Below are 13,301 nucleotides of genomic sequence, written 5' to 3' on the forward strand. Positions count from 1 at the left end.
TATGCCAAAGAAAAGATGAAAGCATCAAGTTCGCAAAGCATAGGGAACAGTTGCTTCTGCTTAAAGCTAGGAAAATTTTAACGTAGCTAAGGGATCAATGCTATTATTCAGGCTCCAGAACCATCCACAGCACAGGTGCCAAATCTTTTCAGTATTACTGAGACAAAAAATAGAGCACCACTGCTTTCTGAATTTTCCCTGACCTGTATTGAAAGCTGTTCTTCCGAGAGCAACCAAAGCTACCGGTATTTGTGACACTTGCGCATTGGTTCCTTAAAATATCTCTTAACCGTAACAGTTCATGCAGGGATAGTTTCTAGGTCAATGCCAGGCTTATTTTTGTTAATCCAGAATAGGATCCTCTGCATCACTGATCTGTTTAAGACGTGACGTGTGACCTGATTTCTAGGCTATGCATTTACTTAAAAGCCTGCTGAAACTTCTACACCAAGAGGGGATTCTGAATGTGTGATCAAACTTTTTCTAAGTGCATGACGTTCTGAATGGAACGAAGACATGGCAATTATACCTGCCAATGTACTATTCTCTTTTCTTTCACCACTTGAATCTGGTTGCGGATAAGTGCAGTTAGGTGAGAACTTAAACATTCTCAGCTTCTATTAGAATAGCAGTCACACCTTACAAAATCTGTCTCGCAAAAAGCAAAAAACTTTATTTGAAAATAGCAAGGGGACAGATTCAAGAGTGAATTATGCAGTCAACAAATCAAAAGAAGATCCAGTTCCCTCAAGACCTACAAGAGGCTATGAGCCGGGTTGAACATAAAATAGCTAGCTCATATTACAACAAGCACCTATCCTGAAGCTCTACTTGTAAAACTATTTCCCTGACGAAGTTTACAAAATTCAGTTAATAGAAGAAACAGACCGTAAAGGAATATCTAGTCTGTTGCAGCAACTACAATGTCAGCTCTTTGGGATCCTCAATAATTTTGGCCAGAGTTTGCAAGAAGGCAGCAAGATCCGCTCCATAAATTACCCGGTGATCTGCAGTTACATTCACCTGCAAGAATTTGCAGTTCCATGGTTGAAAATTAAGCCAACCTAGGGCGCTTGAAAGCTAACTTTCAGGATCCTGGATCCACTGAGCAAAGGTTAGTGCAGTAGTAGGAAATTACCTGCATCTGACTCTTCACACCAATCCTACCATCCTTTGTGGCAACAACAGATGGCTGGGAGGCACCAACAGCCATGATTGCGCCCTGCATCACAGTTCAGAGTAAAATTGACAGTGAGACATATGGAATTAGTATCAATTGTTAACTGCACTTGTTTAAGAATATCGGAGTTGGAATTGATTCAGTATTAGCACTCACAGTTCCAGGAGGCAAAATTGCATCAAAACGGTCAACACCAAACATTCCAAGGTTCGAAAGAGTGAATGTACCTGCAGATTGAACAAAAGAAGAGGATAAAGTGATAGAAAAATGAGTTTCCAGTAATTGATGACAATAGTAGATCTACCAGTTTGATAAAGCAACTTTGCCAATGTTAACTATAATAGCTTGAATGCCACCCAACAGAAGATGGGCCACCGTACATTCAAGCTACAGACTTCTCAACTGTGAAAATTAAAATTAAAGGTTAAAGAAAGTAGAAACTAATTAACAAATGGCTTTTAAAGGTATACTAGATATCTTTAGTGAAGAGGAATAAGAATGTTTTTTTTTCAACTTGATATGATTTTGAGAGAGAGATAATTCTACAAGGAGTTACATAGGCTGTACACATCAAGTACTTCAACAAAGAAATAAAAAATCGCAATGCACGTCAAGGATTGACCTCAGCCCAGCAGTGGAGACCTATTTCAATCAAGAAGACTGAATAATCCCTGAATATGACTCTTTTCTATGATGTACTTAGTGTATTGTGACAGGAGAGGGAATTGATTCTTGCCCTATTAGTAGATTAAAATGTAATTTGAGGTATAAAAAGTCCTTTACTTCTAAACCAGGTTTCATACTGCAAAACATACTCAGCAAGACTTCATATTCCACATCATGTCAATCACACACCACCTAGCTCCTCTGTTACCTTCTTCCGCCCCTTTTTTCATTTCTTCTTCATACTCTCTTTCCCTCCATTTTTTGTTTTCTTCTTTGGTTTTTCCTCTCTCCAATGTACAGCTACTGTCAAATTCATCTTCTCTCAATTCCTACACTAGTTATAGTTATACCCTACCATCCTCTCCCCCACCCTGCATGTCCCCAATGGAGAAAACAAAAGGTATGTTAGTCTCCTTAATCTAACTGTCCCCTGCCCCTCTCCTTCACCATCTTACAAGAGTGCAAAAGGTGATCTGCGACAATATAAAACAAGATCAGTTGTAAAAGTATGTTGCTTTCTCTTTGAACTAGTCTGAACCTGGAAACATGAGGAATCTTCTAAGCTTCCTCAAATCTTACATGGAAATATGTTGCTTTCTCTTTGAAGTGGCAGCTGTCTTAGTTTTCTTTCTCATCCTAATACTTTAAAACTAAAGGTCTCATAGATTACTATCAGGGGTGCATGATCGACAAATTTAAGTAAATATTCTCTTTCTCTCAATAGATTTATGTCTCATAGTTATGCGCATGAGTTCTTATTTCTAAACACTGACTAGTATTTTATTTGGCAAGCAAATAAAAAGCCTATTACTTTATTTTAGTAGTAAGGTAGTGACCCCTGAAGACAATTCACACCTCACTGTCTTACTAAAAAAGACATACTCTCTGTATCTTAAGGAATAAGCATTGACCTGATGTGGTTTTCTATTGTTCTACATTACAGTGTGTTGTTTGAAATATTATGTACAAACACAGAAAAATGTGTATGTATCTGTGTTCCTCATATGAGTGCATATACATATGTGTACTCGCATGTATGCTTACAAACATATATATGTATGTGTTTTTCACACATATATAATATGTATTTTTGGCGTGAGTTAGGTATATGTATATGTTTATGCAATTCAAACAGGTGACTTGAAGTTTTCAAATATAACATAGTACATTGTATTTTGTGATACTTACTAGAAACATCAGAACATCCAAGGGGATATATAGTGTTTGATATATTTAGAAGAATCAAACATGTATTCTAAGGATTCAAAACATGCATATAACCACAACCATCAAGCCTTGCCTCAACTATTTGGGGCTAGCTTTAAGATTCACATTCTCCAAGCATTCCCATTTACGGCGACTTCTAAAGTTATCTCAAGGCTAATCTATACCCTTTTTGACAACTTTCATTTATGTTATTTTAAATCTCCCAGTCTACTTCAAAAAGCATTGACAAAGATGAAAAATACTCCTCCTTACTGCACTCCCTTCATATCTCAATCAGTTACATTTTCTTTGTGTGTGTGGGTACAACTCCTATAGCTCCTATACCCAAGAAAAGAAAAGAAGTTCCAGAGTCCATCTTTTCTAGTTTTACCGAAGATTCATCTCAACATTCTCATTACATCCAACTTATTTCATGAACCCTCTTTATGGCCCAATATTCTAAGTCATACAACATAGCAAACCTTATTATTATTCTATAAAGTTTCCTTTTACATTGCCATGTTATGCATCGATCACATAACACCTCAAAAGCACCTCTCTATTTCATCTAGCCAGCTTTATTTCTATTACATACGTTTTCATTTACCTATCCATGACTTTCTATTATAAATTCTATACACCAAAAATTTTGTAATATCTCTTGTCCATCAATCTTGATTGGAGCATCATCTATTCTATTCTCACCAAAACTATATTCCAGATATTCTATTTCTGTTTTACTGATTAATTTTTAGGACCTTATCCTCCAAGATTTCTACCAATAATAATAGCATTTAATGCTAGTTTGTTTTCATCATTCAATGGACATATCATCTATTAATGTTTTAATTAAACATTAATAAAGTTGTAAAACATTCTATGACAATATATGCCCATTGTGAAGACAGAACTGCATAGAACATGCCTCGACTAACACAAGCACAATAATGATACTTTTAAACCTCTAGTAAAAAGAAATATCGAGGATGAAAAGTTGCATATGTAAGGATATTTTTCCAGTTATTTAACAATCTAAAGGACCACTTCTAAAAATCTACGCAATTACAAATCCTTTATGCAATGAAAAAATTATGAAATTACAATTACAAAATGATTGAATGCTAGATGCATTATCTTGGGATGTAAAGAGTACCATTGTTGTACTCATGAGGTTGCAGCTGCTTAGCTCGAGCCTTATCAACCAACTCCTTCCATTTCCTTGACAATGAATAGATGTCAACCTACAAATACCAACCATGATATACACTTGTTATGGAAACACATAATTCAAAGATTTCCCAGTAACAGCCACAGAATAAATAAACATTAGTAGCAGTAGAAACAACATAACCTTGTCAGCATCCTGCAGAACCGGAGTAATCAACCCTCCATCGATAGCCACGGCAACAGCAATGTTGATGCTGCTGTTGTATGTGAAGCTCTTACCATCCCTACAGCTGGAATTAACAACAGGGTGCTTTGTCAATGCCAAAGCAGTCGCCTTTGCTAGCAGTGCAGTCATGGTCACTCCTTTCGACTTTATCTGATCTCAACAACACATCACAGAAACTTGAAAAACTGCAAATTTTAACATAAAAATTGCTCCTTTGATCAAAGCAAAGGGGGGGAATCCTCACTTTCTTGTAGAGGCTATCAAGTGCATCCGTGGTGATGGTATAACCAACCCGGAACGTAGGCACCGAGAGGCTCTCCACCATGTTCTTGCTGACGGCACCCTGCATTGTGGTGAATGGAACCACAGTGCCCAATTGGATGGCTGGAGAAGCTGGAGCCTTCACCGCAGCAGAATCGGAGATGGATTTCGGTGGAACACTCGACACAGGGGCAGCAGCAGCCGCCACCGCAGCCGCAGCTTCCACATCCTTGGCCACAATTCTTCCCATCGGCCCACTCCCGGCCACGGATCCCAGCTCCACCTTCAGATCCTTGGCGAGCTTCTTCGCATAGGGCGTGGCCACGATCCTGCGCCCGCTCTCAGATGCCGGATGGGTAGAAGAAACAGCGGCCTGGGAGGATTTCGGAGAAGGCGGAGGAGAGGATACGGCTTCTGGGGCGGTCTCTGAAGGAGATGGTGGGACTGGGGTTTCGGCGGCCCGAGGAGAAGCGGCGGGGGAGGAGGAGGAGGAGGCCTGGGATTTGGCAAGGGGGATCTCGTCCTCAGTCTCGGCGAGGAGGGCGATAGCGGAGCCGACTGCGGCGACGTCGCCCTCCTCGACCATGATCGCCGCGAGATATCCATCGTAGAATGTCTCGACGTCCATGTCGGCCTTATCAGACTCGACGACGACGACGCTCTCACCTTTGGAGAGCTTGTCGCCCTCGGCCCTCACCCAAGAAACGATCTTTCCCTCGGTCATCGTCGAGCTCAGCGCCGGCATGAAGATCTCGCGGATCTTGGCCTGAATCCGCGTGGTCAGCCTTCGGGATCCCCCGCCGCCAGAGGACCGCCCGCGGATGGAGGCGGAAGGGAGGAAGGGGGTGCCGAGATGGAGCTGGCCGACGCCCGCCATGGATTCTTGGCCTCAAGGAGGGGGTGGGGGGAGTCTCAGGAGCCACGATCGCCTCGGTAGTATCGAAGTGAGGGCGGAGGCCTCGACGGCCTCGGTAGTATCGAAGTGAGGGCGGAGGCCTCGACGGCCTTGGAGCCAGGGCCGGTGGACTCATGAGGGCTCGATGGGGTTTGGGTTCGGGTTCGGGTTCGAAATGAGATCAAGTTCCGTTTCACAAGTGTGAGATTAATTGTGTAATTTTGTATCAGGTAATTTTATGTTGGGATTTTTCTTTTCTTTCCTATTAATTGAAGACTGCCATGGTAGATCACTTGCTATTTGACTTTTAGCATCTTTCTAATTCAGGATATAGCTTGTCATCGTTCCATTCATCATGTGAAAAGTAATGTTTGAGATCATTTATGCGTCCTCATATTTAGAGAGTTATAAAACAAATTGAAGATCAACCATAAGAAAAACATGAGTGCTAATAACTAGGAGATAAACATGTTTTAGCTATATAATTTGGTGCAAAAAGTTGTTGCATATATATTTGTCCATGCTACGTTACTACACGTCAATTTTAATGTATATACAAATACTTTCTCCTTGGAAAAAGTATCTTTGAATATTTCCATATATCCATCTTTATATTTTTCTTTTAGTTTTACCAATAGGGTTCCATGTACATATGTTGATTGCTTAAATGTTAATAAAATATTATATATATATATATATATGAAGTAGATTGATGCTGAGACGTGCGTTTCAATATACGTATATATATCATATGTACAAGTATCATATGTATATGTATCATATATCTAGAAATATATGAAATGGTGCGTATGATATTATAACTGGTGCTCATTCTAGAAATATCAAATGCAAGTATTATACAATGAAAAAGGCATAAATTATGGTGAGTAGCCAATTCTCAACAATGAGTAGGTATTGAGAACGAGAATGCTAGTTAACGTAGTTGGTAAGTTTTTAGGTTCAAGTCGTGTCCTCACCTTGATTTCGAGTTGAAAAATAAGGTATTGAGAATACATGTAGTCTTATCAACCAGGGTAATATTTGCAACAGTCACACCTTTCTTTTTCTTAAGAGGACATTTTGGGTTTGAGTCCTGCTTACCACTTCTCTAAATAAAGATAAATTATCTTAGATGGGTCTTCTTATTCTATCCCTAAAAGGAAATGCATGTCTCCAGGGGGGCCGATACATTTAGAGGCCTAACCTTTTCTCTCTCCCTCTATGCCCAACCCTCAAAACCTAGGTTCCTACTTCCTACCCTCACAACCATTAGTTTTACGTAAGCCTCATTTGCATGCCTTTGAAAGCACACCCATATCCTTGGCATGCCTCCTCGCAAGGAAGCCCAACTGACCCCCCTCCCTCATGAAGTACTCCTTTCTTCCACCACCCTGACCACCCAGAAACAAAGAAAGCGACGACAAACTCCAAGAGACCGATATCCGGAAAGAGTGCAGGAGAAGAATAAGCGGCGACGGCCATATAGATTGATGTGAGAAGGTGAACTCATCGAAAGAAAAGATTAGCAGAGAACGCTTCTGGCTCATCTCCTGCATCTTGTTCACAGATGGAAACGTTCCTTGTACTCTGCAATACCCACCCGGCGAACGAACGAGATATCCCCATCTGGTTCCCATCATTCCTTGGTTTGTTCTGGATCATCACATGTATCTGCCGATCGATCACAGTAAGGAAGGATGATGTAGAGCGGTCGCCTGTCATGGCTGGAGGCACAGCTGCCCCCACCAATGATGCTGCTGCTCCCCCCACGGATTCCCCCGTTGATTCACCTGGCGGTGCAAGGAGGGTGCGGTTTGGCGATGCTACAGTAATGGGCTCGGATGCCGCAGGCGATGTAGGGAGTACGGGTGAGACTCACGCTGTCACCCAAGTCTCGCTGTCACTTGGGAGCCCAGTGGGCCTATGGTACATTTCCATCGTGCCCAAGTTGTCATGTGAGTCTCGTGATGCGTCTCGGGATGGATAAGATTCGCTTGCTCGGTGTCCCCATCGCAGCGAAAGAGATGTCGTTGGTGCAGCGTGTCCAGAACCGGCTGGAAGGTGTCCTTATTGTCTATAATAGACAGGCTGACGCTACTTAGGTCGGTCTTGAGCTCCATATCAGTTTACCTCATGTCAAATATCGTTGTTGCAAAGACTGTACTGACGGGAATTGAGCGGCTCTTTTGGAACTTTTTTTAGGGCTTGTATGGTGGCGGCCATGGGGTGCATTTGTTAGAGGTATTGATTGCTCGGCATACAGTGAGGGCTTGTGCTTGAGCCACAATGCTTCTAGATTCAGGTTAGGACGGCTCGGTACGGTCGGGTGTGGACTGGTGAGGTGGCTCTAAGCAGCCGGAGGTGCTCCTATCTGTGGTGGGAGATTTGCAAGTATGTGTCCACTGCCTTGGTAAACTCCATATGGCTGATCGACGATGGGCGGAGTATGAATATGGTGAAAGACCCATGGGTTGACTCTCTCCCAATGAGACTCCGGTCGACCGTGGTCAATATCGAGGTTATGAACGAACTTTGGGTTTGTGATCTACTTCGGCTGGAGGGGATGAAGTGGTATACGAACAAGATCGGTCAATTGTTTGGAGAACATCTCGCAGAGAGAGTCTGGTCGCTTTCGGCTCTAGGGTGTGCTAGTCCATATGTGAAGATTTGGTGTATGTCCTGTAGACCCAATGTTAAAGTGGGAGGCATCTACCACATCTTCCAAAGTGAGCATTGCTGCTCGGTTTGGTCTTCCCTCGAGGGTGGCATTATTTTTGTGGAAGGTGGCCTAGGATCGGTTGCCGACGAGATTGGTGCTGAGTAGGAAGGGACTGGGCATCCAACCCCAGTGCTCTAACTGCCAAGTGGATGAGACCATGGACCATGCTTTGCTCTAGTGTGAGTGAGCTAGGAGGGTCTGGAGGCTCATCAAGATCCCATCGGATATATGGAGCCACCTCGGTTCCTTCTTGCAGGCAATTCGTCGATGGGCCGGTGCCACCCCAGACGTGACAGGTGGCTGTTAAGGCAACTTATACTGCTTACTAGATCTGGTTGGCCATTAATGCCTGGACCTTTGGCTAGAGTAGCCCTTCATTAAGATTTGTTGTAGAGCGTGCCCGGGTATAGGTAGCAAAGATTACTCATGTAGACCCGTCGTATGGATCTTTGATAGCTCGGGGCACCTAGGGCTCTTCCTTTGCTCATGTGGTGCCTCGGATGGTGTTTTTCACCAAAGAGTCCCCACCCCTAAGTTTTCTCAAGGTCAACTTCGATGGATGCACGCTAGATGGTGGTAGGATGGGAGTTGCTGGCTTCGTCATCAGAGACCCGGATTTTAGGATGGTGGTTGTTGGAGGTTGCCAGATCTTCAACATCTTAGTTCCAGAGACCGAGCTGAGGGTGGCATGGGCCGACTTGGGTCATGCTCGGCATGTATTGTGGGCTAGTGCAATTATGCTTGCGAGCAATTCTGCTACGATGATTAGCTGGATCCAGTGTGGCACTGACAATGTGGGAGAGTGCCACCTCTTGCTTCGGGACATCTGGGCTCTAATTAGCGGCGGTGTGGCCTTCTAGGCCAAGCATGTATTCAGAGAGGCTAACGAGGCCGTGGACTAGGTGACCTTGTATGTGGCTAGTCACTCCGGAGGTGCTCTATAGGTTGGAGAGAGGAAATTACCTAGAGTACTCCGAGACTTGTTGTTTTCCGACCTTTTTAGATGTATCCGTACTAGAATGTATGAATTATCTATTTTAGCAAAAAAATAGAGATATGCCGCATAAGTCTATTAGCTTAGAGAAATTCTCTTCCTAATAGTTTGAATTTTTAAGCTGTAAATTCTTGATAAATCATAAGTGTTGCTGGTGGTCCAAACCGAGAACGATTGGCACTGCGGTGTGAACGGGGTTCCGTCTGAGTTGTCTTGGTTGGTGTTGGTTGCGCTCCACCTTCCGCCAAGAGACCTGCAAACAAGCCTTGCACCACCACCAGGGTGGTGATGGCCCTCCGACGGTCAAGTCAGAGGAGATTGGAGGAGGAGGAGAGGTGATAATCGCAAGTAAGAGAGTGCTCTGGGAGATATTGCTCACCCCCCCCCTTTCTCCCCCCAGCCGCATATATACCTGGCTGGGGGGTCTCTCAGGGGGGTTCGTTATCGTGGGGCACGATGGTGTGGCCACTGACATGGCCGTTACAGGGCGTCGTGGAGCAGCACCGGGTACGGCCACGTCAGGGCATAGTGGGGCTCCGCTTTGTACGGCTGATGCAGGAGATCGTGGAGCAGCATCGGATACAGCCGTTGCAGGGAGTAGTGGAGCAGGAGGCCGCGGCGTGCCTCTGGGGAATAGCCTGTCGTTATCAAGAGATCTCCGACTCGGGGTCGGAGCGCTGGATCAAGGGGCAGCCGACTCGGGGTCGGGCTGCGGAGCCGAGGATATCCGACTCGGGGTCGGATTGCTGGATCAAAGGGCAGCCGACTCGGGGTCGGGCTGCGGAGCCGAGGACGTCCGACTCGGGGTCGGAGCGCTGGATCAAAGGGCAGCCGACTCGGGGTCGGGCTGCGGAGCCGAGGATATCCGACTCGGGGTCGGATTGCTGGATCAAAGGGCAGCCGACTCGGGGTCGGGCTGCGGAGCCGAGGACGTCCGACTCGGGGTCGGAGCGCTGGATCAAAGGGCAGCCGACTCGGGGTCGGGCTGCGGAGCCGAGGATGTCCGACTCGGGGTCGGATTGCTGGATCAAAGGGCAGCCGTAGTCTTCCTGGGCGCGCGTGCCGGTCACGTGGGGCATGGCGGCTTATTTCCCCCGTAACAGTAGCCCCCCACTTCCGAGCCTGGAACCAGAAGGGGAACAGGTGAAGGGAGTGATGTTTCGGGATTGCCGCTGTTCCTCGGAGAGGCGCGCGTGCTTCGAGCTCCCCGTCCTTTTTATGGCGTATGGCGGTTATTGCTGACCTGGCAGTCTGAGGATTTCGGCGGACATCCTTCCTTAATGGTGTCGATTCGCCTTTGGGGCGCGAGCGACCCTTCGGCAGCCAGGCGTCCTCTGGCGTCATCGAGGCGTCACTTGCCTTTCCGCCTATTTAATCGGGGGCCTTTCCCCGTCCGTCTTCTTCTTTACAGATATTTTCAAGTTTCCCCTTTGCGCAGCTGTTGCTGCCGTCGGACTGTTCACTTGTTTCTCCTTTGGCGCTCTCGGAGCCGTTCTTACCTCTTTTCCGGTGAGTTTTCCCCATTCTTCTACTTAGGGCTCTCCATACTTTCCCCTCTTATACTAGTGTACTCCAGTCGCTCCGGTCTTTCCCCCCTTCCTGTCCCCGTCCTGACCGTAGGTTTATTGGCCATTAGGAATGGGCGAAGTGAGAGCAGACCAAATTAAGTCGGAGCTGGTCGCCACAGACTTAGACAGACTCGTGGCTCGGTACCACCTTCCCGAGGCCTGCAACGCCACGCTCCCGGGGCCTGAGGAGAGGATGTCCCATCCTCCTCCAGGGAAGATCGCCATCAATGAGGGCATTCTCCAGGCCGGGTTCCGCTTTCCCCCTTCGGACTTGGTCATGCAGGTGCTACGGGGTTTAAGAGTGGCACCGACGCAACTGGTGCCGAACTCGTGGCGGGCCCTGACGGTCTTCCAGGTTCTCTGCCGTATGCACGAGATCCCCGCCACCCTGAATGTTTTTTGGGAGTTCTACAGCCTGAGCGGCCACCCCCAGGACAAAGGGTGGTGGTGCTTCGCAGCGCGGCGAGGATGCGGCCTTGTCAAGGAGGCTCCTACCTCCATTCACAAATGGAAGGAGCGCTTCTTTTTTGTTGATGCAGATCCCTCTTGGGAAATCAGGGCGACCTGGGAGACCCCGATGAAGTCTCCGATCGGCCTATCGAGACTGTCAAGGGAGGAGTCCGATGGCTTGGCCGCCTTGAAGGGGTTGGTTGCCGAGGGCCAGCTCCCCCCGGTGGCCCGCCTTATTTCCGAGGATACTTTGGTGAATGTCGGTCTGAGCTCGGTCCCCACCGACCGTGAGTCCGCCACCGATTCTTTCTTGACTTTTTCCCTTCTTTCGTCCCGTTCTTTCCTTTGGTTTCTCCGTCTCCGACTATCCCGTCCTTTTTGCAGAGATCGACGACGTCATGCGGTCGGTGAAGACAAAGGCTGTTGGTAGGGCGTCCCTGCTGGAAGCAGCCCAGAGGAGGAAACGAGCTCTTCCGAGCGGGGCCCCACCGGCGAAGAAGTCCCGTAAGGAGGTGCCTCCGACGCCGACCGACGAGTCCGGGCCCACCGATCAGGGAGACGTCGTGGGCACGGACCGGCAGCTGACGCTGTATCAGCCCTCCGGTGGTAAGATTGCCGCTACTCCGGAGGTATCATCCGAGCCTGCCCGAGACGGACGGGTCGGACGTGATCGGTCCCCGACCCGGCCTTCGACTCGGTCGGCTCCTGATGACTCGAGGAGGGACGCGCCGAGGCCCCGACCGAGCGGGACCCTATCAATTCCTGGGGTGACCCCCGCCCCGAGCGCGATCGGCCGGACTCTTCCCCAGGCGATGGATAGGGGTAAGGCTGCAGAACCACCGTCCGGCTCTGGGGAGAAATCGGGGTCTGCCTTCACTACTGATGGCGCCCGAAATCTCATCGAAACAGTGCTGCTGGAGAAGGACCGTCGGCGGGTCCGGGAGTTGGAGGTCTCTGATGTTGGGGCTGCCAGCTGTGTCTGTCTCATGTCGGTGAGTGTTCTTCTGGCCGCTTTTCACCATTTATTGGCTCTGTTGTTCTCCGCCTGACTCCCTTATTTTTCCTATTTCTTAGCTCGCCCAGTACATGATCCGTCTGGAGGAGTGCTACAAGGAACAGGCGGGGCTTCTGGCGAAGGCCGAGGACCGGCTGAAAGCAGTGGAAAAGGGAGGCCAGGCTGTGGCAGGCAGGACGACCGGGGACTTCGAGGCGAGGCTCCGGGAGGCCGAAGAGCGGGCACTCGGCTTTGCTGCCCTCGAGAAGCAACTGTTGGAGGCTCAGGAGCAGCTCAAGGTTGCCTCGGGTCTCGAGGGCGAGGTCAAGAAGGCGGATGAGCGGGCCGAGAAGCAGTCCCGGAAGGCTGCCGACTACCGGGAGAGGTGGGAGAAGGCCCAGCGGTCAGCCGACAACGCCCGCAACCGAACCCGGTCTCTTGAAGCTAAGCTGGGCGAATTGGAGTCGGCCTTGGAGAAGTCCCGTGCGAGCGATCAGGAGCTTCATTCGCGCCTGACGGAGGCTGAGGCTGCTCGCATTGCTGCCGAAGCGAAGCACAAGGAGGCTCGGGCTGAGCTGCTGAGGGTCTCCACCGAGGCGGAAGGCCGGATTGTGGCGAAGGTCTTGGAGGCGAAAGGCCAGATTATGGAGCGGGCAGAGGCGGCGCTGGCCGAGAGGAGTGCGGAAATCGGGCGTCAGGCGGTAGAGGCTTATCGCCAGTCCGCCGAGTTTGCTCATGATATGTCGGAGGCAGTACAGACCTATCGTCAGTCCGACGAGTTTGTCCGTGACGCGTCGGACGCGGGGGCCGAAGCCTTTGTCTTAAGCTTCGAGGAGAGCCTGGCAAGGGTGTCGGCTAAGTACCCCGAAGTTGACCTGAGCGAGATCTCCCTTCTCGACTCCTCTCCGGCGCCATTGCCTGTTGGTTCTCCTGCTGCTTTCCTACCTCCTGCGGACGAGCCCGACGTTCCCGAGC

General features: G+C 48.2%; 1 protein-coding gene across 1 annotated transcript; it reads right to left on the reverse strand.

Annotated features, from left to right (window-relative positions):
- Positions 1-653: 653 nt before the first annotated feature.
- On the reverse strand, positions 654-5,726 carry LOC120109123 (dihydrolipoyllysine-residue acetyltransferase component 5 of pyruvate dehydrogenase complex, chloroplastic-like). Its single transcript, XM_039122869.3, has 6 exons — positions 4,690-5,726; positions 4,404-4,595; positions 4,206-4,293; positions 1,337-1,407; positions 1,139-1,222; positions 654-1,023 (listed from the first exon to the last, which is right to left on the reverse strand). The coding sequence occupies exons 1-6, from the start codon at positions 5,581-5,583 to the stop codon at positions 919-921; spliced, it is 1,434 nt and encodes a 477-aa protein (XP_038978797.3). The 5' UTR covers positions 5,584-5,726; the 3' UTR covers positions 654-918.
- Positions 5,727-13,301: the final 7,575 nt, after the last annotated feature.

This window comes from Phoenix dactylifera, chromosome 13 (assembly GCF_051530095.1).
Source record: "Phoenix dactylifera cultivar Ajwa chromosome 13, Ajwa_hap1_PhDact_Kaust_v1.1, whole genome shotgun sequence".
Lineage (NCBI taxonomy): Eukaryota > Viridiplantae > Streptophyta > Magnoliopsida > Arecales > Arecaceae > Phoenix > Phoenix dactylifera.

Coding starts and splice junctions, on each gene's coding strand:
- LOC120109123 (XM_039122869.3), bottom strand. CDS start 5,583: ATGGCGGGCGTCGGCCAGCTCCATCTCGGCACCCCCTTCCTCCCTTCC. Junction 4,294..4,403: donor TTCTGCAGGATGCTGACAAG/GTTATGTTGTTT, acceptor TGGTATTTGTAG/GTTGACATCTATTCATTGTC. Junction 1,024..1,138: donor GTGTGAAGAGTCAGATGCAG/GTAATTTCCTAC, acceptor AAATTCTTGCAG/GTGAATGTAACTGCAGATCA.